This window comes from Chiroxiphia lanceolata, chromosome Z (assembly GCF_009829145.1).
Source record: "Chiroxiphia lanceolata isolate bChiLan1 chromosome Z, bChiLan1.pri, whole genome shotgun sequence".
Taxonomy (NCBI): Eukaryota; Metazoa; Chordata; class Aves; order Passeriformes; family Pipridae; genus Chiroxiphia; species Chiroxiphia lanceolata.
The window spans coordinates 21,487,866-21,512,605 of NC_045671.1; the positions used below are offsets into that span (position 1 = coordinate 21,487,866).

Sequence of the window (24,740 nt, forward strand, 5' to 3'; positions counted from 1 at the left end):
TTCCCATTGCTTATTCTGCCAGTACAGTAAAAGGCATCTAAAATGTCAAGAATAGGTTTCATTTAATCAACATTAATACTGATTCATCAGTTGAGAGATTTAGCAAGGAGTTGTCTCTAGAGAAAAGATGAGGGAGGCAGCTGATGTATCCTTTTGTGAAGTCTGAGACAAGACAAACATGCAGAGAGCATGAGAAGAAACAACAGAAAAGACAAAAACCCTAGCTCCATTTCTGGTGATAAGTCTCTTATTCTCATCTTCATTGCAAGTAAAATTCAGGTGTAAAACACTTAAACCTGTTAGACTTTCTGTGGTCTCACAAGGTCATATGGAGCTTTTAAGGTCACCCATCTTATGGGTTTCTGGATCACAGGCTCCCAGCTCATTGGCAAAAGATATAGGCAGAAGAAGAAGAAAACCAACTAACATGATAAAGGAAAAAGATCTGAGGAGGGGACAGATCTCCCACCCCACTGAGGTCATAGCTGTCTCTACAGGAGCTGTCAGCATCTTGCTGACCACAGTGGCCAGTTCTGGGTACTTCTGTAAGATCACTGAAGCCATCCCAGTCTGGGAGCCCCCAGGCCACCTGGGTCTCCAGATCTTGGGGCTCAGTGACTTCTCCAGAGTGTACCAGATACCCCCCACCATATTTTACATACTTGCCTCAACATGTGACATCAGCTGCTTCAGCATCCTCAGCAAGGCTGGTATAAAGGGAACATTATAGAGGTAGCACCTCTTACTGACCTTAGCTGGATGAGGTCCTTCAGCCACATATTTGCTTTCTGTTTTACTACTGGAAATGTTAGTTTGACCTGCAATCATAACATGTTTTTACAGCTCTGTGTCCCTTGTGTCTGAGAAATGTCTGAGGATACAAATCCTACTGGAGCCTGATTTTTGGCAGAGTAAGCTAGTCCCATGCAGGCTGGTCCATGCTGCTTTGGGGGGATGGGTCCCTGGAACAAACTGCTCTCTAAAACATACCCAGGTTTTGTACTGAAGAGATCTAGTCCAGAACAGATGCATGTGGTCCCTCTTATTAGATGATATTTTCAGTGAATCCCAAGAGTCAGCATCCAGGATAACAAATCTATGCTATTCCTTTCACATATCCTCCTGCTTTATTCACTTAACTGAATTGCCCAAAAAATGGGAAATTACTTCTCTTTGTTTTGCCCACCAGAACATAGCTGTATTTCAGCATATGGTTTTGGCCCATAGATTTTTCCGTCTTGCAATTACCTCATTTAGGGGATGCAAACTCAGGCTTTGATTTAGAATAATTCTATATTATCTTCCTGAAGCATGTGTGCTATTAAAATCCTGTATCATTGGACTCCAGTTCCTACATACGTCTTAAAGTACTATCTCCTTCCACTTTATTCAAGTATCAGCAAAAATAAATGGACTAAAAATCCTAATACCATTACAGATAAAAGGTGATCTCACTATGTATCCCTGGAATCATTCTCTTCAAGTCAGTGTGGAGGGAATAAGGGTGGGAGATTTTGAACCCTTGCCAGGGTTGTTATTAAAGACCAATTTGTTTTTCATTATTTAACAGACAATGTTGAAAACACAAATACCAGTGGGATAAAAAATGGTTTATGTAAGTAGCAGTGGGAAAACTCTGTGGTAAACCAAAGGTGGAACTAATCCCTTAACAGAGAGGAGTGAGTAATAGCAGCTGAGTCAGACAGAGCAAGGTTTCACTGGGTGCTAAGTGCGTCCGTGAGGAGCTGAGCGTTTCTACTCCCATGAGAGTGGTCACTATGGGCAAGGCCTCATGAGCAGAGAGTCCTTTGTGAGCCAGAACAATTTGGAGAGGACAAGTGAAAAGACTGCTTGAATTTCTAATGAAACCTGACCAACTTTTTAACTATCTATGTAATGAGAATTATCACTGAGCAATATGTTACTGGCATTAAAAATACTCCATGTCAGTCTTGCAAAAAAGCAAAAAGAAAGATCATTACATTATGTGCATTTCTTTAAAAAGGCCAGATAACCTGTTCAAGAGTGCTATTAACCCAGAAACAGCATTATCTAGGACAAAAGACATATTTCTGGTGCTCAGCTAAGACCATGACACTCTATAGCTCTTGTCAAAGGTGTGCAACATCACAACAGAGTTTCGTATGCTATTTCTCAGGGTAGCCATTTGCCCTTTGATATCTGCAGCTTGCAGGGTCATGCTAATCCTTATTTCCCAAGCTTTCCTGAGAAGGCCATATAAATAGAGGATGAGAAGGATGTTGGTTCTGAGTCTTTTCCCTAGGTATTAATATCAAAGAAAACAAAATGGATGGCTAAGGCCCAGAGTGTGCTCTGAAGGTCACAAAGGGAAATTGTCTCCTTAAACATATTCCATTTACAATCTTCTGTCTCATGGGTTATCACTGGAAAGCAAAAATTTGATCCAAAGCACTATCAGATCATTAGTTAGCTGTTGTTCTGTGTTCTTTCCAACCAACTGGGAAGGGCTCAGGCTGTTCCAGCAACTTTTCACTGCCAGAAAGGGCATTATGTTTTCACCCCCTCATAACCTCAGCTATTTGTGCCTGGCCCTGACTTGTACTGGCTCACTGAGTTCTTTGCTAAACTAAACTATCTCCCTTGCTTGGCAGGGACTGATGTGACAGGTTTGCCAGCTGAGTGGCACAGGGGAGGGTCAGACACACTGGAAAAGCTAGAAAAGGAAGAGGAGGACACAAGCGATGTGACTCCAGTGTTAGTCACTAGCATGCTCTGACATCTCAGCAGAGCAGATAAACCTACTCTTTTCCTGGCTTCTTTTATTTTTAGAGGAGAAGTAAACAGCTTTATGCCCATCCTTCCTCTCTGTTTCTGCCATCATGAGGAGATGATGATGAAATGAACACACTTTATCTGCTGGCCTCATTTGCTGGTGTGTTTGTCTAGGCTCCTAGCATGTCCTGTTGGGTAGTTTAGGGTCTCTGTGCTCCCCAGCGGAGTTCTGATGCTCACCTACCTTCACACTGCTCCTGAGCCTTTTCCAATGTCAGGGAAAAAGCAAAAAGGTGACAATAAACCATGCTACAGATTCCAGTCAGATGTTCCCCTCTGAATGCAGGCTTGACAAATAATACTCTATCAGTATCAATGCACATCAGTGCCCATATTGTTCAGTCTTGCACTTGGGAGTGCTTTCCAATTAAAAGCAAACTGCTGAAAGAGACTTTCAAATTGGTTTCATTGAAGAAGAAGAAATGAAGGGAAGCTACTTGAGATCTGACAATAGCTGAAGTGATTTGTAAGCATGAAGCACGCAAGATAACATTTAATTAACAGCGGCAGAAATAGAACATGGTTTTGAATTTACGCAAGTTCTCTTGTTCTACATATGAGCAATGCCCTTTCTTTAAGTTTCTCTTCTCAGAAAACTATATTAACCCTCCATTCCTGTAGATGATATACCAGTCACAGGTTGGGTAGCATCTCCTCTCCCTTTTTCAAATATTTCCATACTCACTTGTGGGGTTTGACCCAGACAGTATTTTCCAAAAAATCTCAATCTGAAGTCTTTTTCCCTGAAGCAGTGAAAGTGACTGTTTATACAGTAGACATTACAAATAAATCCTTATATCTATTATGACTGTGCACAAACATGCTTATCAACTGTTGCCTGAATTTGAAACATCTCTGTGGATTAATCAAGTATTGTGTCCCAGAGCACATGGAGAAACTGGGATGCTTGTAACTCAGGTGGCAGTCTTGGGTCCCCTGGTCAGTGGAGCGAAACAAACAGTTTTTTGGTGTCAGTCATGTGATCCATTTCGGATGTTTACTTCAGAGAGACTTGAACCGCAGTTCCCAGACACTGTTTCTGCTGACCAGCTAGAGGGCCCTGATACTGCAGATGACTCCAGTTATGCAGATCTTTTAATGATCTTGAGAAGGTCTTGGCTCAGAGCACACCTCCCAGCCCCATTATTATTCCAGTGTTCACTATAGATGGGAAACCCCTTCCCACAGCCACTGCTCAGCACACAATGTGACCGTATCGCTGTCTGCACTCAGTTCCCATCCTGCATCAGAATGTCAGTGTTACACCACTGAAATGGTTATTTGGTTTGCAATAGAACCCTCTCCAACCCCTCTGGCAGGCAGCCTCTTCCTTTGCAGTGAAGCTGGGCAAATTGCCTCTCCCAAGGACACCATTGGTGCACACCTGGTTTCAGACTCTATGATGATACACTGATGACAGAATGGAAACTGTCTAGCAGTTTATGTGGTGTTGGACAGGGTGCCTACCTTATTCACTGCTCCTCCAATTTCCTTGTGATGGAGAGGGTGTTTTAGACCTAGGAAACAATTGGAGGGACCACATAATGCTGAGTAGCCAGCTTATGGCCTTCTGTCCATGCGTCACTGACTAAGCCCCTGAGCAACTTGGGGCAACCATGGAGCAGGCACTCAGATGATCTGCTGAGGTACTCTTCAAACAGAACAGTTCTGAGGGACTGGGCACAGCAGTGAGCACACAGCTCACTGGCATTTGACCCCATTTAGTTTTGCTCCAGTTTTGAGTTTTGCAAGCTTATTGCATACTATACTATACCTCTGTAAATTAGAAAACATCAAAGAAACCATATCCCAATATGAAGAATAGCAGTAACTAGTAGTAATAGTAAGTTGTATAGGAATTAGTACTTAACCCACTAGTAATCAATAGCTAATTATGCATGGCAATTAATCAATTCTACAAAAAACATGAGCATATGTGGGATCTATTTGTGTGATCTTATTATTCAGAGTTAAGCCGTGCTCCAGTTTCTGTGACAGTTGTTTTAAAGCCACTGGCAGAACTGATGGCTCTTCAATAATGGGGTCTCCTGCATCTGTGTAGTAATATAATCATACTCCTGGGTTATGGTGAACCAGCTTGACCTTTTCCAACTGATTTGCCTTTTGCAATGCAGGCTCCAAAGTCTACTTGACTTTGATGTGTCCTCTGTAAAGTATGCAAATACACACTTGTCAGAACTTTCCTCTCCTCCTCCACTTTTCCTTACTAACATAGCAAGAACAACTGTCCAAAACAGCCAAGAGATGGGAACAAACTCTGATGGATCCTGTTCCTCAATTAAGCTGGTTTTGTCTAAGAACAACCCACAACTACTGGGACAAATCCCCCAGGATTCAGACTAGCTCATTCTTCATTTTAGATTAGATCATCTAAACAGCATTTCGACTGCATCCTCAGCTCCCCAGAAAATTGTTTCATCCACTGGCTGTAGAGATTGACAGCTCAGATGGGCTGATTATAAGCAGATTTCTTATTATTGTAATCCCCATTATCTGTGTTTAATCCATCCAAATTATGATAGTACACACAGAGCAATTTCCATGTTTTGTGAAGAATTTATTTCTAACATTAAAAATATTATATTCAGACAGGTAAGGCTGATACTGCTGCAGTGACAAATGTATCAACCAAAACCAATCTCCTTCCAGAGATAGCTACTTATTTTGATGTAATGAGATGATAAATGTGGGTGTCAGCTGGACCTTATTATGCAGAGATGGCTCTGTAAAGCTTCCCAGATTTACTTCTTTTTTGCCTCTTATTTTGAGGATCCAGCTCTTCCTGCCTCTAAGCAGGTCTTTCCTATTTTTCATCATCTCCTCTACTTAAAGGAACACAATGTACTTTAACAAGAGTCTTTCTTTCACTAGTAGTACTAGGAATGTTGCTTCTTCCCAAAGCTTCAGCTCAACCCAGCAGCTTGCAGCAGCATGTAGATAAAAGATCTTTTGTACAATAAGAAACTGCTTACACATTCCCAAAGGTGGGGCTGAAGCTTGACTGATTAAACAGTCAGAGACCCCATTTGGTTATCACTTCATTTGGGACACTTCATTTTAGCTTCCAGTTAATTGTTATATCCAGCAGGCCTGAAAGAGTGTTTACTGTAGCTCAAATTAAATTATGGCAGAGTAAGGAGCATATGTTATCAATCTCATTTGCCTTGCAAAAAGGCCAGATTTCCAAACCAAAATATTTTTAAGAGAAACCAGAAACTTGGCTCTGTGTTTGGACCTCCTCCAAAAGGTGATCAGTCTAATGCTTAGTTTACTACAGCACCTAAATTTGAGGGGGATTGAAATCAAGAGCTACTTAGAGATGTTGCTGATTTTGTCAGGTTTTGTAGTATCCTCACAGAAGCTACAACAAAAAGTAGCTTTGAACCCACCTTGTGCTATCTGCTGGGTGCAGTCTTTGGACACACAAAACTCGTCAAAAGACTATCTTGTAAATACAGACTTCCTAATTGAAAAGTTTCTGAAACCTTTCCAGACAGTCTAGGTTTAAATTGCATCCCCACATACCCACATCCATACTGAAGAGCTTTTTGGGATCTACAGAATAATCCATGTGCAGCTGCTTCGATATCAGGAGGTGCCTGGTCTGGTTTGCAGTAGGGGTCAGCTGCACTCTGGGGAGCTGAATGTCTGGGCCAGGCACGTTGTGCGACTTCACAATGCTAGGAGGAGTTTTGGACTGGGGTAGCCAGGTACGATCAGGTGAGACTCTCAGCAAATACCCCCCATCAGCCTAATTGAAGCTCTGACATCTGAACAAGATGCCAAGAGTCATCATCACTCTGCTTTTATGTCTCAGTTCGGCCAGTTTTACTGTGCTGTAGGTATTTGCCAGTATCTGTCAGTTAATTAAAGCTGAGTTTTCCAAAGACAGGATAATTGTTCTTCAGACAAATTATTGTGATTTTTTATCATCTGCCATTATGATGATTCTGTAACTTTTGTTTTTCTTATGTGATAAGTACTTAGTCATTCCCTCTATTATTGCCTCAGATTGTTTAAATAACTGAGCTTTACATAATGTTTTATTTAAATACACGTCAGTGCCTGCCTGTAGCTGCACATATCCAAGGTATGTGCAGTGGCTAGTGGGCCCTGATGGTCAGACTGAATGATAGAAGAGCCCTCTTCCACATAGAAGAGCCATCCCCAAGCACCTCCTCCTTACCAGCAGTGGGAAACATCCCAGCATCCCAGTGCAGGAGAAGACTCAACCTGGACATCTCCTTCAGGAGAAGAGCCAAGATCATCCTTACTTGACAACAGTTTGCGTAGACTCCTGGGAGCACTGGGAAGCAGGAGTCTGTAATGCTGTGGTCCTCTTCCATGGGGCTCTAGGAGCCCAGGCAAGGCAGAGCCAGGGATGAGACCAGAGGGAAGGAGGGGAGAGGGGTAACTGTGCCTGTGAGCTTAAAATTCAGAAGATGTTTCTCCTCCAGCTTTGGTGGGGTGTCAGCTCCTGGCTGGAGGAATCAGCCACTCCTCATATGCCTTCCCTCTAGGCACTTCACTAGTGGCCCTCCTTTGGACGCTCTCTAACAGCCTTATATCCTTCTTGTACTGTAGTGGCCAAAACTGCACACAATATTCAAAGTGAGGCCACCCCAGTGCAGAGCAGACCAGGACATACCCCTCCCTCGACTGGCTGGTGATGCTTTGCCTGATGCCATCCAGGACACGGTTGACCCTCCTGGCTGCCAGGGCCAACATCATGAAACAAGCATCATGTACTTGACCTGAAGGACATGCTTGGGGTCTACAAAATGCTGTGTGAGTCCTGATGAGGGACACTGAGTACCAGTGTATAGATAAAAGGCAAATTTTGGTTATAAATTTGCTTGCTTTCCTGTTGAGGGGCAAAGTTATAAAAAAATCCTATTAGTCAACACTGTAATTGATGGTTTGATGGTAATTTGCAGCAGCACAGTACCATGAATATCAATTTTATTCAAAAGAACAGATAATGAAAACTTTTCATTTTGTAGTGACTCACGTGTAATACACTGCATTTCCTTTAATAGGAAATGATGTGCGTACAAAATCCATAGTTGCTATGATTAGTTGTTGCTGATCTTTAAAGATAAGAAGCAAAGTGGGGAAAAAAAGTGAAAACTGTGTCAATTTATCAACAAGAAAGTTACTCAGATACCGCAAGTAATGAGTCTCTGAATAAAAATGATGATAATGAATCACTTCCTTGAAGTATAATTTAGCTGTGTTTAGAACTCAGTAAGTACAGCTTGGAAGTCCTGAGAAGTGAGCCTTTCATGATGGCAAGTGAAATTTCTTAGAGCCATTAAAAATTAGTTTTGTCTCTGTAACATAATTGGTACTACATATCTTCCAGTGCTGGATAATGGAACTCAGTGCCTTTTGTACCCTATGTGCAAAAATTAATGTAATCCCTACAGGAAACATAAAATCTACTTGGCATGTAAAGATAATGCAGTGCGATGGCACTGGAGATGTACTTTGCATTTGCAGCAGTAAGTAGGAAGCAGGTTATACGATGAAGCACCTAATGTGTTCTGCAAATCTGCTTTCCTTACTATTCAGCTTCCAGGAACTCCTTCCTAAATATTGATCAAAACTTGACCACAGAGAAATGGGGACATGATTTCATAGACTCAATGCTAGCAGAGCAGATGTTTAGAAGATGTTTTAAAAGTTGTTTAGACTTCTATTCAGAAAGACCAGACCTGTCTTGCTCTGAGTGCTTGTTTTCATTATCAATTGTGAAAGATAAAGATCAACATAATTTTAGCAGAAAAAAATCTAAATTCAAAAAATTATTGTGTATTATAGCAGGGTGTAGCACATTATTGCCAATACATCTATGATTTTTTTGTCACTGCTTTAAGAAGAAGGAGTCTAATTTTGGGAACAGATGGTCACTTCACAAAGCAAGAAACCATTGTAATATCTCACCATCATCTGCCATTCTAAGTTATAAGTGTTCTGCTGAGTTTTTACCTCCAAGGACAGAAATTAATAGAATCAAAGAATTGTGTAATATTCTGAGTTGGAAGGGACCCAGAAGGATCAAAGTCCATGTCCTGGCTCTGTACAGGACACCCACACCATGTACCTGAGAGCATTGTCCAAATATTTCTTGAACTTTGTCAGGCTTGGTGCTGTGACCACTTACCTGGGAAGCCTGTTCCGCTGCCCAACCGGATGAAGAACCTTTTTCTGATATTCAGCCTAAACTTCCCCTGACTCAGCTTCATGCTGTTACCTTGAATCCTGTCACTCGTCACCGGGGTGAAGAGATCAGTGCCTGTCCTTTCACTTCCCCCGTGAGGAAGCTGTAGACAGTGATGAGGTCTTCCGTCTTCTTCTCCAGGCTGAACAGACCAAGTGATCCCAGCTGCTCCTCATATGGCTTCCCCTCAAGGCCCTTCACCATCCTCGTTGCCCTCCTTTGGACGCTCTCTAAGAGCTCAATATCTTCCTTATGTTGCACAATATTCAAGGTGAGGCCGCCCCAGTGCAGAGCAGAGCGGGACAATCCCCTCCCTTTACTGACTGGCGATGCTTTGCCTGATGCCTCCCAGGACACAGTTGGCTCTCCCGGCTGCCAGGGCACTGCTGACTCATATTGAACTTGCTGTCAGCCAGGACCCCCAGGTGCCTTTCTGCAACACTGCTCTCCAGCCTCTTGTTCCCCAGTCTGTGCATCCAGGTTACCCTGTCCCAGGTTCAGAATCTGGCACTCGTCTTTGTTAAACCTCACACAGCTGGGGATTACCCTTCTCTCTCATTTGTCCCTCAGGGCCTCTCTGCCCTTGAGGGAGTGAATTAGCTCCTCCTTATTTAATGTCATAGGTCCAATTTTGATAAACGATTTTTTAATACACCTTTAGTTATTGAAAGTAACCCTTAATTTCTGATCAGTATTTTTTTTCTCTTAAAAATCCCAAAGAGCTTGAACAAGTCTGTATCTGCTCCTGTATCAAGTGCTATTTTACAATGTTCCCCCTTCTATTGCCAGAAAACTCTTGACAAACATATTTCAGCTGACTGATTGTTTCAAATGCCTGGGGTCACTTCTGTAGGGACACTACAGAAGCTATTTTTTTCCCTCTGCCTTCAGAGTATTTCTGTCTTCTCTTCTGGACAATTTTAACAACAAAGTCTTAGTTAGCACCCTCTATTAAATTTCTGCAGTTTTTATTATTTTATTTCATTTATACCTGGTATAGATCGACACCCCCCCCCCCCCAGCATTTAAGCTGAAGATTTATTGCATAGTTTGAAGTAGAAGACTTTTAATTTTGAAATCTTAATTAAAGTGGGAAATTCAGCTTTCCTCTGGGCAACTCACTACATTATTTTTTCTGAACAACCACCCTGGATTTCATGTTAGTACAGCAATGCAGGAGCTGATTCATATACTGTATCCCTCTGTCTTCCATGAGTTTTTTGCAGCAAAAACGGTTGATTTCACTGCAAACAAAAATTTTTAACCATAGGATTCTTCGTTGTTTTTGTGATGCTGAAGAGTTTTTCAATTATTACTTGACTGTTGGCTAACCCATCAGTTCAAGTTCTGTGGTTTTTTCCTAAATCTAGCACAGTGCTCTCGTGTCATGTAGTACTGTTGTGGTATCATAACACCTTTTACATCACTTCTCTAAGGGAAAGTCAGTAGTTATGCCAAATAAAAAAGACAAAGAAAGATGGTTTATTCTCAGATATCAGAGTCTGCACTAAGTCTGTCACTCACACCTCCTCCTGATGATTTTGTGAGTTTTAACATTAAGTGTGAGTTTTGATGACTTTGCCTACAGTGACAGGGTGTCTGAATCCTGGACATATAATTTCTTCACAAAACAAAAATTTCCACACATTGCCTCTTCATTACCTTTTTATTTTTAGATGCTTGATTTCTTTTTTAATTCTTAGAAGGCTTTTCAACTCCTGCCAGATTCTGGGATGCAACCTTGCTAATTGATAAATTCTTCTTGTTTCTCTCAGCAGATGTTCATGTTATTCACATATTTCTTATCCTGCTTTCCCCCCCCCCATTTTAAAACCTTTCAGTTACCTTTTTCATTTTTCTCCTTGCAGTGTTTTCTTTGCTTTGTACTTTATCCCCGCCCTCCCTGCTCAGGAGGATACTTATTTCCTTACTTCTCCAGTACTACACCCTGGAGAATTTACGACATTTGACATCTAAGAGCTGACTTCTTGTGACTGAAGTTCTGCAACTCCTGAAATGATAAGGGCCTTCATAAATACAGATACACAGACTGAGTGACTTGATTTTCTGTATGAGGTAGTACTTAAATCACAGACCAGAGAATGCCTAGCTGTCTGAGGTCCAGGTTTTTCCAAGACAGCCATCAGAGAAGAGTGGTGTCGTTGATGGTGCTGCCTAAGTTCCGCAGGGTGAGGGGTGGAGAATGTTGTGGTTTGAAAAACCTTTTCTCTGACCTAGTAATGGTTTGCTCCACTGATAATATTAGACCAATCAATAGTCCACGTGCGCCCTATGGAAATTACATACCCACAGAAACAGAAGAGAAGGTGGTGAAGATAGTTTAGAAAATAGGTAGCCATGATCTGAACCACAAGGATGCAGGGGGGCCAGTGAGCCCCTCTGGGGGCCAAGGGCCCCAGCCCCCAGCTAAGGCTACGGGAGACCCGGTATAGTGTCAAAGCTGGACCGGTCCCGTAATCAAGAGCTGGAAGAGTTTCCTTACTGTCAGCAGCAGCAGAAGACACTGAAAGTGGCAGCGGAGCAGTCCTGAACAGAGACAATGATGGCTAAAAGCCAAAAAGATAGCCAGTAGCAACGAGATAACATGAAGCTGGCTGAAAGACGCAGAGATGTTCCTGCAGGAGGGAGAGCTGGCAACAAAACAGAGGAAAACTCAACAGAGCTGGTTTGGGGTAAGACTGTATTACTTTCCCAAAACCCAGAGACTTTCTGAAGAGGGCTGGACTTCCAAACCCTTAGGGAGTCCCGAAATGCAGCAGCAGCTAGAGAGAGGGAGAAAGGAGCTGGAAAACCCAGAGACGTCCTGAGAGCTGAGGCAAGACGGAATGTGGAGGAGGTGGCCGTGCCCTCTGCTGCTGCTTCTATCATGTTGTCGAGCTGAGACAGAGCAAAAGAGCTTTGGTAAGACTGAACTGAAAGCTGCCTTCAATGTTATAACCCAAGAGGAGTGAAGATCTACAAGGAAATCCCCCGAAGGCTCGAGCTCGGAGTTGGAATTTCCACAAAGTAAGAACAAAAATCCTGACTGCTATACTTAAATCTGCTGCCTCAGGAAAATGAAGGACACTAACTAGTGCCACAAAAAACTGAAATGAAGGAACTGTGGCCTAAGAAGTGACAGGAAGACTTTTCTCTTTTCTTCTTGGACTTTTATTGAAGAAAAGGAGAAATTTAATTTAATGTAAATATATATGTGGGTGTAAATAAACCTTTGTAAATATTTTCCCCTTCCCCCAATAATGAATGGTTGTGTTTTGTCTGAAAACTCTCCACATGAGGTGAAAAAGATATCAAGTCCATACCATCACTAAACCCTCTCACGGGGGCAAACTGTGGGAGGGGGGCTTGAACTTAAAAATTAGATTCTTGGGAGTTTCAAACCACCATAGTTGATTAAAAGGAATGAAGTGACAACCAGTTCTGAGAAAACCACGAGGTACTTGAGTATTATGCATGGAACCATATCAATAGATGGTGCTGCGCTATGCAGAGTGTTGTTTTTCGTTCCCCTTCATCTATAACAGTAACTTTTCTTAGTAATAGAGTCTACTTCTGTATACTATGCAACGTGAAATCTCAAATCTCTGAGCATTAAGAATCTTTTCTGTAAGGCCTTGGTGTTTTGGAGCATTTGACCCATCCATGTCAGTATTGAAAAAAAAGTACAACATAAAGTTGAAAGGTGGAAAATCCCACCATGAAACTTTATGAAGTAAAAGATTGTGAGTTTATCTTCACTGGTGATTTAGTTCTGAGTTGTTGGACCTGAGTTCTGTTGTTGATGTTTCAACTCCTGTGTTTCTTAATGACCAAGGAATAGCATTTTAAAGACCTCTCCCTCTTCCCAGTTTGATGGTAGGTGTGTGAATGGGAACAGTTTGACACAGGGGCTTGTTCCCAAATGGCGCAACCCAGAAACATGCCTTGGTTCACCAAAGGGTGCACAGTAGAGGGTGGTGGGGCTAGTTGCATTTAGGACCACTCTGACAGCAACAGGCACCAGAAAGGACGAGCTGAGTGAGGTATCTGTGGACAGAGATACTCTCTCACTGTAAGTTTTCTCAGGAAAAAAGCTATTTAATTGAGCCCTAATTTTTTTCTCCATCATTGACCAACCTAGTGGCCTTCTGTGATAGAGTGACTACATCAGTGAACAAGGCAAGGGCTTACAGATGTCATTTATCTGGACTTCTGTAAAGGACACAGTCACCCACAACATCCTTCTCTCTAAATTGGATTTGGTGGGTGACTGTTAGGTAGATAAGAAATTGGTTGGATGGTTTTATCCACAGAGAAGGGTCAATGACTCAGAGTCCTGATGGACACCAGTGACAAGTGGTGTCTCTCAGGGGTCCGTATTGGGACCAGTATTATTTATTATCTTTATTAGTGACAAAGGGATCAAATGCACCCTCAGCAAATTTGCAGATGCACCAAGCTGAGTGATGCAGCTGACACACCTGAAGGACAGGATACCATCCACGGGGACCTGGACAAGCTCTAGGAGAGGGATCATGGGAATCTCACAAAGTTTAATAAGACAAAGTGCAAGGAGCTGCACCTGGATCAGAGCAGTCTTGGTATCAATCCAAGCTGGGGGATGAACAGGTGGAGAGCAGCCCTGCTGAGAAGGACTTCAGGGTGCTGGTGGATGAGAGGCTGGACATGACCCAGCAATGTGCACTCACAGCCCAGAAAGCCAATTGTATCCTGGGCTGCATCAAAAGCAGTGTGGGCAGCAGGTCAAGGGAGAGGATTCCACCCCTCTACTCTGCTCTGGTGAGACCCCACCTGGAGCACTGCATCCAGCTCTGGGGTCCTCAGTCCTCAGCACAGGAAGGTCATTGACTTGTTGGAATGAATCCAGAGGAGTGCCCCCAAAATGGTTAGAGGGCTGGAGTACCTCTCCTATGAGGAAAGGCTGATTTAATTGCGGTTGTTCAGCCTGGAGAAAAGAATGCTTAGGGATGACCTAATTGTGGCCTCCTAGTACCTGAAGGGAGCCTACAAGAAAGGTGTAGAGGGGACTTTTTACAAGAGCATGTAGTGACAGGACAAGGGGGAATGGCTTCAAATTGAAAGAGGTCAGGTTTACATTAGACGCTAGGAAAAAATTCTTTGCTGTGAGGGTGGTGAGGCACTGGAATAGGTTGTCCAGAGAAGTTGTGGGTGCCTGGAAGTGTTCAAAGTCAGGCTAGATGGAGCTCTGAGAAATCTGGTCTAGTGAAAGGTGTCCCTGTGTCCCTGTTTGGAACTAGATGACTGTTCCACCCCAGGCCATTCTATGATTCTATGGCTCTAGGATTCAATGTCTCTGGTGCTGGGTGGCCGCACCAGCACTGCCAACAGGGCTCAGAAAGCCCAAGTGGGTTGCATGGGGCTGGAACAGGAATGTAATGGCCAAAGACCCCTCACTGAGATCTGAGTCACAGCTGCTCCATGTCTTGGGGTAGCCAGCAGCAATTTTGTCTGATTACTTTATAAGAAAGTGAAACATTCCCACAATCCACACTTTATCCATAAACACAGCCCTGTAGGGTGGATATGGCCACCTGAGTCTGACCTATCCGCCAAACACATCCCTGTGTTCATGAGTCAGTGACAAAAATTGGGCTCCCAAAACCCAAAGGAAGGAGAGTTTGAAGCATTCTATAGTTTTCACACACTTCAGTCAGGGAGATTAATTTCAGAGCTGTTGAATAATCAAGACACTTGATTTTGGGTGAATGACTGTGAGAATAAGAGCCATAAATCAGAGTGGGAGATTTCAGGAATGCAGCTGGATTAATTAGGTTTGCACATTAGTTGAGCACTGAAGGAGGAACAGTTTGCTCCAATTACTGCCAGGTACCACTCTGAGAAAACATAACAATCACACCTTGTGCCTCTCTCTGAGCTAGGACGCAGCTTTGGTCCTCTGCTGTGCTTGTGCTTCCTAGAGCTTGTCGAGCTCCTCTTCTGGGTCACCGAAGGCCTGGAAAAAATTATTGTATGTTTGTGTATCCCTGCCTCCACATATCAGCAGGACATCTGAACAAAAACTCCGGAAGAGTGTACTGCAGGAAATTCCTTCATGTGGAGGTGTAAGCAACCTTGGAAAACCAAATTTCTGTCCATAATAGTCTATGGTTTTACAGCAATGTGTGTCCAAAATTTTAATTTCCAGAAAACTGCGCATGACTTAGGAAGTTTAACCAGAATGTTAAAAGAGCTCTTCAGAAAAAAATACACATACTAATTTTTTGCCAACTCTTCAAATGTATTTATTTATGTTGGATTTGTGTAAGGAAGTCTCATGCTATAATTTTTTATTAAAAACATGTCATTAGAAATAAATAGTACATTTATAGTCATAAATAAACCAGTAGTTTTTAAGCACACTAATGCTGGACTTCCTTTTACAAAACTGGAAGTGTATTTCACCATCTAATTTTTTTTGTTTATACCTGATATAAATATAGGATAAAGTTGCTGCCTGAAGTTTGTAGTTATTGTAGGTTTCATACCTCCTCAGACTAGGGCTTGTGCCTATTTTCCTAAAAATGTTTATATGGGAAACATACACTTCTATTCTTTCTATTGATTTTGGATGTGATAAATGAGCACAGAAAGAATATAACGATAATAGCAAAGATTAATATATTTGTTGCTTTTTCCTGCTTGCTTATGGGAATGACTGATTTGTATGAAAAAAGAAATATTCTTATAGAAAGGCTCAGTAATACTAGCTGGTTAAAGGAAAAAATAAACTCTTTTAATTCCCCAGAGCCTTATTTTCATTACCTATGTGAAAATGCATGGCCTGGTTTCTCAGATACTAGGAAAGCAGAATTCCTCAATGCTGTTCTCCTTTCTCGTTTCTGTTTCCTGCAGATCAAGTTGATGATACTCAAATGTCACACGGTTGATGTGTTTGCCGCTGGAGACCATTCGCAGCACGGTGTTGTCACAGCCAATCTTCATTTGGGCTAATTAGGGAAGCGAGATATAAAGGAGATATAAAGATACACTTACATTAGAGAGAGAGCACAGGAAAAGAGATCTATAAATTGGGAATTATAAAGCACTGATGCATGCAATTTCGGAAATACAGCAAATTTGTGTGTAGTAACGACCTGCCAGTCGTGATATTGCTGATTAATTTTTGTATTTGTTAGTTCTGCTTTACAGTGCTTGGGTTTTTCGTAAAGCACTGTAACCTTCACTAGTGCAAATGCCTCTCCACGTCTATGTGCTACTGTTAGATGCCATGAGTGAGGGGTGAGGATAACGGCACTCTATCCCAGGGATAAGGAAAATTAGCAATATTGAAATGTTTCCTATTAGAGGGATGAGTGTGTTTGTTCATTAAGGACGTTCTTCATACTAACAAAGGCATGTGAGAGTCCCATCAAGACAAATTCAAATGGAAGTGCCCAGCATATTGTCTCTGAGAGAAAACAAGTATCACTAAGCACTGCTTTAAATGAGCCATTTGAGTAGGGGCTTGGCAAAGCCTGTTTCATTTGGGGAACTTGGAGCTCTTTCCTCATGACTGGAGAAATCTGGTGTGTCATTGAAAAAGCAGGGGCTCTTGAGATGGAATTTCATTTCCTTCACAAAACATTTTAATCTCATCTCAGTGCTCAGCATTTGCTCAGCACCAGCACTTGCCAGTTAAGTCTTTTAACAGTGCCTGGACTGTTAAGTTGTGGTGTGATGAAAGGCAAGGGAGACCACAGGGGTGAAGTACCACGCATGTTCCTGCTCTCTAACTCTATGTAAATGCCACTTGTCTGGTGCCCCACTGATACTCCTGAGGTATGAAAGGTGTGCCACAGGGGTTTGTCTATCACATCACTGCCACACTTTGTAGTCTGCTGTTGAATATTATAGAAACTGGGAATTCTTATTTTCGTGGGGAGAAAGAAGTTACTGACCTGTCATGATAGTGAAACAGATTCAGAGCTCCTACAGGGTTCAAGGCAGAGAATGAGAGCTCTGAGGCTTTTGGGGTATGTGTTACACCTGTAGCAGAAAAGAAGGCTCTGGAAACACTGAGTAAGTGAGAGAAAAGCTCCTCAAATGAGAATGTAACCACCCTTCCCTCCTTTGTTGTGAATTTCCAGACTCATTTATGTGCTGACATTCTCATAATCATATTTGTCATAGGAGAAGCATTTTTAAAATATGTATAATTTAACCTTACAGCAGGGCAACGTGGTCATGGTAAAACACAGCCAAACCACAGATTTGAATAGCTTTAGATCACATGTTCTGCTAGATGTGAAGTTCACCAGTCTAGCAGGAAATCCAGGTTGCAGGGTTGGGATGGGGGGTGGGGTGGGTGTCTGCATATCTTATTCTGGTTAATTATTTTATCATGTGGAGTTCTTACCAGACCCATGAAAGGAGTGACAGAGGTCAGCTAGTGGAAACATCTTGGATGGGTCTAAGCCAGCTCCTCCTAGAAGCTCTACAAAATCTCCCACTCCTGCACAGCCTACTGATGGTTTCTAAAAAGGCAAAGGCTAAAAGTTATTTATCATTTTTCTTCAAAATGTAGCAGTTCTCTAGACATGATTGTAGCCAACAGTATGTTATAAAAATCCCCTTTGTTCAAACCTGTGTGAAATCAGTTTCTCATCCTGAGCAATACTCTTTTGATTTGACATTAGTAAGTTAATTTCCTTAATTCCGAAGAAAGACCTAAGTAGGCTCTCAAAATTACTGACGACTAGTTAAGGTGGTAATTCAACTGCTTTTAGTGCAGATAAGCAATCTGATTCAAGATGTAATCGAATTAATGCAGTTAAGGGCTGCATGCGAACACACACTCAGCTGGCAGACAGGAACTTCAGTTCCACTATGCCATACTCATTCCTGAGCAATAAGTCTTTTAAAACGCACCATTGTGGCAAAGGTTAATTAAAGTAGGAATTAACCAAAAGGGTAGTTTAGCATGAAAACAGGAGCTCACTGTATATTGGACCCACAAGTACATGGACACCTTGAGTACCTTTGGGCTGTCACCTGCTATTTAGGTGCCTGATTTCTTTACCTTCCTTTGCAGTTGTCCCATTTCTGCCCTTCTCTGAATAATTCAACTAATTCTCTTGCCCATCTCTCAAAGCCTGGTTTGCTCATACATTGGCAGTCCCCATGAAGGACCTAGGCTGCCAGACTCACTGGCAGGACAAAACAAACCTTCTTGCTCTATTCTTATGGATATTTTGGAATTGGCACATTCTTAGACCTCCCAGGCACAGAGTATCACCAACAGCTCTTGTCCTCTCCTCTGTATTCTTCACCAAGAATCAAATGTTGTGGCCGAACCCCAGATCAGAGCAAATGGAGCAGAGGACGCTCAGCATGCTGAGCAGACAGTCAGTTCTGAGCACATTTGTATTTTCTCCATGCTAATACCTTACTACCTAATTTATGTCTCCTTTCTCTCTTTAGAGCAGTTGCTGCTTTCATTAGTTTAAATACAGACACGCTCCTTTCTTTATAATGAAATTCTTACCCTTTGTTAGGCAAGCAGTAGTTACATGCACTAATGGTACTTTGCATAATTTGTTTGCCACTGCAAGATTACAGAGACAATAGAGATAGAGGCAGACCCAACTCTCATCTCTGGGGGAAACCAGAGCCCTCAGCGTGCATCCAAGTGGTCTGGAGCACACATGCCTTAGGAACCAGTGCCACAGGCTATTCCTGCTTAACGCCTTCCCTCTCCTGCACCCAGAAGATTGCACATGGTAGTAACTTATTAGGAAATAAAGAACTCACCTTTAAAAAGAGGCCATTTAAGTGTCCTAGGATAAGATCAGATATTTTTATCACAACTGGGTAGATTATTGAGAAGCTACAGTTTCTATGCTGGTGAGGAATGACCATGGTAAACCTTCCTGAAGGAGTCTGAGAGATGACGTTGCAAGCTGGGACACAGAAGAAGGTACAAGAGTTACACTGAGTGCAGCAAAATGATGTACTTATAGTACCAAAAAAACAGAGGTGATTTAATTACTGTGAGTTACAACCAAATGCTGAAAAATATACATATAGCATTTTATGGGGTTCTTGCATAAAATTTGTTCCTTAAAACTTCCCTTCCCATTTTTTACTCTGTAACATGAAGTCTGACAGAACTTGACAGTGAAGCAATCAATGGGAGAGCTCACACCCCAAATCCATATGTCAGGGGCTCGTGCTGTCAAGGGCTCATACAGTTTGCCAGTTTGAAGGAGGCTAAATGTGAGTGGAGGGCTTTGTTTAGCTTTGACAGGTTATTGCCTGATATTGTCAGCAACCCCCTAACTCCAATTCAGCTCCTCTTAACTGGAGCTCCTTACCCTGCAAAATACGTCATTGAAACGAGAGTGTAACTTTATCTTTAGGTTCAAACTTAATAAGGGAGTAACTTATCATCTATGTATGTAGCCCAAGAGATCCTTGACAGAGACCTGAGGGCCTGCAGCTGCTTCAGCAGGACAGTCAAGGACACCAGCCACTGCACAATAATCATAACCACCAGACTGGGGACCCAGCTTGCATGCTCATGTCTGAATAACCTGGATTAAGGACAGGGCAGACATGCTGTCACCTTTTGTCTTTTTTTTTTTTTGTCACTTTGTATAGTAAGGCAAATAAATCAGACTAGTCTGAACACTAATTTTTAAATGTCCTGTCTCCTCTTGAAAAAACAATGCACGTGAAGCACCAAAATAGGTTGCCCAGACAAGTTGTGGGTGTCCCACTGCTGGAGGAGTTAAAGGCCAGGCTGGATGCAGCTCTGGACAACCTGGTCTAGGGGGTGGCATCTCTGGCCATGGTTGTAACAAGATGATCTTTAAGGTCTTCTTCAACCCAAGTCATTCTATTATTCTATGATTATTTGTGCCTTTTCAGCTCACAGGCTTGTGGAACATGATCATATATCATGTGAGTGATAAATATCACTCATAACTATCACATAATTATTTGATACATTTTTTTACTGTTGACCTTTTTCAAATATTTTTACTATGCTGTTCACCCAGATCTAGAAATTGCTTAACTCTCTAAATTAATACTATTTGTTCTACCCAAATGTATTGGAACATGCCAATATTAGATTGGGAGAGATCTTATTTGAAAGAAAGAGCCTTATGGTCCTGTTTATCAAATCCATGCCTGTGTTATCTCTTAAGCTTTTTTTTCTTTTTCTTGCTACACACACTGAGCCTGAGTCAAATCTGCAGATATGTGTGGCTCTGCTGGGCTTAATGGAGCTGTGTTAGTGCAGATAATGACAGTGAGAGAATTCAGTGCAAAACAACACATTCATTTTGCTTCCAGCCCCAAATGCAAGCCCCTTTGATGATATAAAATGCAGACTTACGAAAGAGATTGGTATTTTTCTTGATTGTGACAGTAAATCCATTGCCTGGCTGATGAATCCTGAAGAAGATCATTGCTACGTTCTGTGATGACCTGATGCTCTGCTGAATGTTTCCACTTTCACAAAAGTCTACATATCTTTGAGAAGTAGTGAGGGGATGGTCCAAGGAACTTGGAAATTTCTCTCCTTTGAGTATCCAGCCATCAAATACCTACAGGGATTCAATAATTGAAAACAATGCTTTTGCTTATTGCTCTGTTAGCAGAGGATAAAAACATTAAGTATGACAGACACTTCTGTTTTGACACCAAGACAGCCTCTTCAAAGCCACGAGCTGAAAACAAAAAGTCTTTGTATTTATTGATTTTCTAGCATTTAACTAATTATTCATGCTTCAATTGGTATTTAGGAAAGAGATACATAAAACTTTTAATGCTATGTTTATTTCCTTCGAGTAACAATTTTAGTTATCTTTTTTTTCAGGGAAGTATCTCTTCTTGCTTCAGCATCACCACATTTTTTTATTTTTTACTATTGCAATTTCATTGTTACTATGAAAAGTGTTTGACGAGCTTGATTTGGAAGCCACAAGAAATATGTCACCCTGTCAAACTGTGAGCATTATATCTACTGATCTGGCCCGTAATTTTCCACAATCCGTGTTTGACAGCTTGTCATTAATGGTCCCAGGGGCCTTCCAGAGGTATTAGAGTACAATAAAACCTTGCAGAGGAATTATTGGCAGAGGTATTGTTCTTATCTGCATCTGCTCTTTCACCTCATGCTAACCACTAGAAAGCAGAACAAATGCTGCATACTTGGCTAGACGCTAAGCATTGACCTCTACAAATCTTTCCTTCACAACAAAACAGTAGCAATTTCCCCTCACCATGCTCAGAGAAAGGTGTAGAAATAATGTCTTAGCTCTAGCATAGTTACACAGTTGCCTGCCTTGCTGTTTCAGTTTCCTCCTAGCTGCACTCACATGGTAATTCCTTCTATGTGCCAGTCAACAGTTCCAAAACTCAAGAACCGGATTCTGCCATTGCTTCAGTCAGTAGTCCTAGTGTGAGTATGTGGGACTTCCTGATGAAAAAAACATCAGGATCAGTCTCTGAATTTGCTAGCACTGTAAATTTCTGAAGTAAAGAAGTGCAGGTGCTCAAATTACACCAGACATAAGCTGGCTGTATAAATACAGAAACTTGGGACACCATGGCCAAAGAAAGGAAACCTCAACATAGTGTCAAAGATCTCAGCATTTTTTTAGCCTCCATGAGAGATCATAAGTCTGAGTACAAAAGCCTTGGACCCACAAGAGGCTGAAGTCAGCCTTCCTGTAGCCATGTGGGGAGAGGAGCAGAATTTCCCAGGGTAAAGTGAGCAGGGGAACAGTACCTCTCCAAGAGCAGAAGACCAGTAAAGGGCTAAAGGGAAGCTTTCCTCCTCCTCCTCCCCACCCTGGAGCTTAGCTCACCACTAGATGGGATGGGGTCTATGCTGTGCCTGGCCACAACAGAGCAAAGGGCAAAGTGCAAGGTGAGGGGAGCAGCTGGGGACCATTGAGCCTTCCCTTCTCTCCCAGACTGAGTTCAGATCTTGGACAACACTCCTGCATGCCAGAAAAATGGGCTGGTAAAGTTTTTTGATACCCTGAGTCATGGGCCTCTTTCTGTTCAGAGTACACCTCCTGAAAAGCTCTAGCAGGCGAATTTTAAGCCTGCAACGATCCACTCACTAATAATGTGATGCTAAGTGACCTGTGAGCAGAGGTCTCAGAGCAGTAAGGGCTGTTCAGAGAACTGCATCATTATCTGCAGGGCTTCTGTGATTCACAGTGCAGTGAGAAAACTTTCCTAATAGGGCTCGCAGGCTTGGCTCGTACTGATCAAACCTTTCAGCCAGTCCTCCATGTATGGACACTCAGGAGAGGTTCTTCTGGAAAAGTTCAGAAGAGCTGGTGCTGCAGTTTGGAGAGGTATCCTCATCCGGCATTTGACTTGGCTTTAGAGGGATGGTGATGAGAGGACGCATACTCTGAGTGGCTCAGGGAGGAGAAGGAACCATCCCAGAGATGGCTGCTTTATGGCAGCCTGTTCTGCACACACAAACACACATGCACACACACACACACACACACACGTATGCATACATATTTGCCTGCCCCTTGCGCACAGCAAACATCTCACGAGCCAGATGATAGCAAGGAAGAGGAAGTACAGTGAGACTTGCAGATTCTTACCTTCAGGAAGTCACCCCCTTGGCAGTCAATGTTCACAAAGTCGTACTCTACTGTGATGAGCTCCTCGGGCTCCCCGATGAAGAAGGTTGCGCAGTGCAGCTGTGGTTGGTCTGCGGTGAAGGTGAACTGCCCCTCTATACTCAGCATGTCAATGCACCCTGGAGAAGCAGGGACATGGGGCTGCTGCCTCTGCCTGCTCCGGAAGGAGACTCAGTGACAGCTCCCACAGTTCAGGGAAGGAGAGGGATAGCCAAGACCCCCCTACACTGAGACCTAGCTGGCAGCAAGGATAGGGAGAGCCAGCTGAAACAATTAGGACCCTGCCCAGCATCAGAGGATAAATAGTAACTTGCATGTGTGAGCACAAGTGTGTGACAGCAGGATGAAGGGGGGGTGGCACGTCAAAGCATCTCTGAGCAGAAAACTCTGTGTGTGTATGTGCACAAGTGCACAAACACTCTATTCCTTCAGATTTCTCACTTATCATGGCTGTTACATCTGCCCCATCCCTTGGCAATGTGACCCTGCCAGGGACATGGATGTAGAATCCCCATTCAGCTCCCATTATTTGGAACCATTAACTGTGAGCCTCAACCCTCTGCCTCAGCCACAGGTTTTCTGAGATTTTAACACTTTGTCCTTCTTTTCCCTGGCCTTGCAAAAAGCCCCTGCACCTTTGTCACTCCTGATTAGCCCCCTTCTCCTCCCTGAGTCCTGAGGTCCTTCCAGGACTCTCCTACCCACCAATGGTTCCTACCAGAGCATCAAGAAAACTCACGGAGTGACCGTCGGTAGATCTGTCCTGCAAACAGCTCTCGCTTCAGATCTTCACTGAGAAGTAGGAAGGGTTCATCTTCACCACCATCCCTCACCTGGTGAAAGATGGAGGGCAAAAAGAGTATGGGGCAAAGTGAAATGCAGCCCCCTCCCTGCACCTTTGAAGAATAGGCACAGCACATTAAATCCCTTCTCCAGAAGCAGTGCTGCTATGAAAGAGCTCAGTCAGAAAGCTACCAACCTGCAGCAGAGGAGAAATAAACCTGGTACCTTAGAGGTGAGCCCAGCAGCTAAGTGCACAGTGAGTCTCTTAAATTCTCAGCAAAAATGCTGATGATAAACAAATGGAGAGGGAGTGCAGGACACATGGGACTGTTGCATTAAATGTTACCCAGGTGCACGTTTAATGCAGGAGAGGTGGGATTAGGAGGGGAGAGAGAAAAAACCACAATGCTTGAAAGCCGAGAGTACAAGTTAGAAGACAGCAGTTAAAAGCGCAGAAAGGTGTTTTAGTCATCAGCTGTATTGCTCACCTCTAGGTATCTGGTTTCCCCCTTGGAGGCTGCCAGGAAGATGAGAACGAGGTGGCACTGAAACTGGAAAGCAGACGGCATGCTGACACCTCTTCTGGCGGCCCTCTCTCTCTCTGTGGCCAAATTTCTCCCTGTTTGTGCCGGTAGGCAGGAGCCGCTGGGGTGTCTTGGAGTGACTCTTTTTATAGAGCTGTTGGGAGGGGAGGCACTTGGTCCCCGTACTGATAGGGTAACCCATGGTAACTGAATTCCTCCTGCAGTGACACAGTACGTGGGCATGACGAGGGTCCAAATCGCAGCCACAAATTTTCAAGCCAGTCAAATTCCCCTCTCTGACAGATGTCTTTTCTACTATACTGTCTGGTGGAGCTGAAAAGCTCTGCGGAGGAGAGCCCATCCCCGGGCAGACAGGGACTCATGCAGTGTGTTTATTTGCGGTTACTCCAAAGTGATGAATGAGGAGCATTCTTCTCTTCTTCTATTCTCCTGCTTCCCAGTTCCAGGGCATTTCAGACCTGCAGGGCTCCCTGTCTCCCTCCTGCTGCTCCATGACAAGCAGCTCTCTGCAGCCCCCATGTCAGGTGCTTCCCACTGGCCAGGCCTGGGTGGGCACCCCTGCATCCCAGGCAGGTTTTCAGCCTGGGCCAGCATCCGTCCAGGGCTCTGCAGCTGGTACACAAGCAAAACCAGACAGCTCTCTTGGTCAGAGATGGCTTTCATACAGAAATTAGGAAAACTTGAGGTTCC

At 43.1% G+C, this 24,740-nt stretch overlaps 1 protein-coding gene across 1 annotated transcript; it reads right to left on the bottom strand.

Annotated features, from left to right (window-relative positions):
- Positions 1-15,324: 15,324 nt before the first annotated feature.
- Positions 15,325-24,179, bottom strand: CRHBP (corticotropin releasing hormone binding protein). Its single transcript, XM_032676738.1, has 7 exons — positions 23,994-24,179; positions 23,462-23,555; positions 22,684-22,841; positions 20,442-20,652; positions 18,851-18,999; positions 17,457-17,574; positions 15,325-16,047 (listed from the first exon to the last, which is right to left on the bottom strand). Exons 1-7 carry the CDS (start codon positions 24,072-24,074, stop codon positions 15,890-15,892), a joined length of 969 nt encoding a protein of 322 aa, XP_032532629.1. The 5' UTR covers positions 24,075-24,179; the 3' UTR covers positions 15,325-15,889.
- Positions 24,180-24,740: the final 561 nt, after the last annotated feature.

Bases quoted from the DNA above. Each gene is read 5' to 3' on its own strand.
- CRHBP (XM_032676738.1), bottom strand. From the start codon at position 24,074: ATGCCGTCTGCTTTCCAGTTTCAGTGCCACCTCGTTCTCATCTTCCTG. The intron at 17,575-18,850 runs GTGAGTTCTTTA...TTGCCTTTTTAG, and splicing joins TAAATGGCCTCTTTTTAAAG to AAACCATCAGTAGGCTGTGC. The intron at 16,048-17,456 runs GTAAGAACTCCA...TTCCCTAATTAG, and splicing joins TCACTCCTTTCATGGGTCTG to CCCAAATGAAGATTGGCTGT.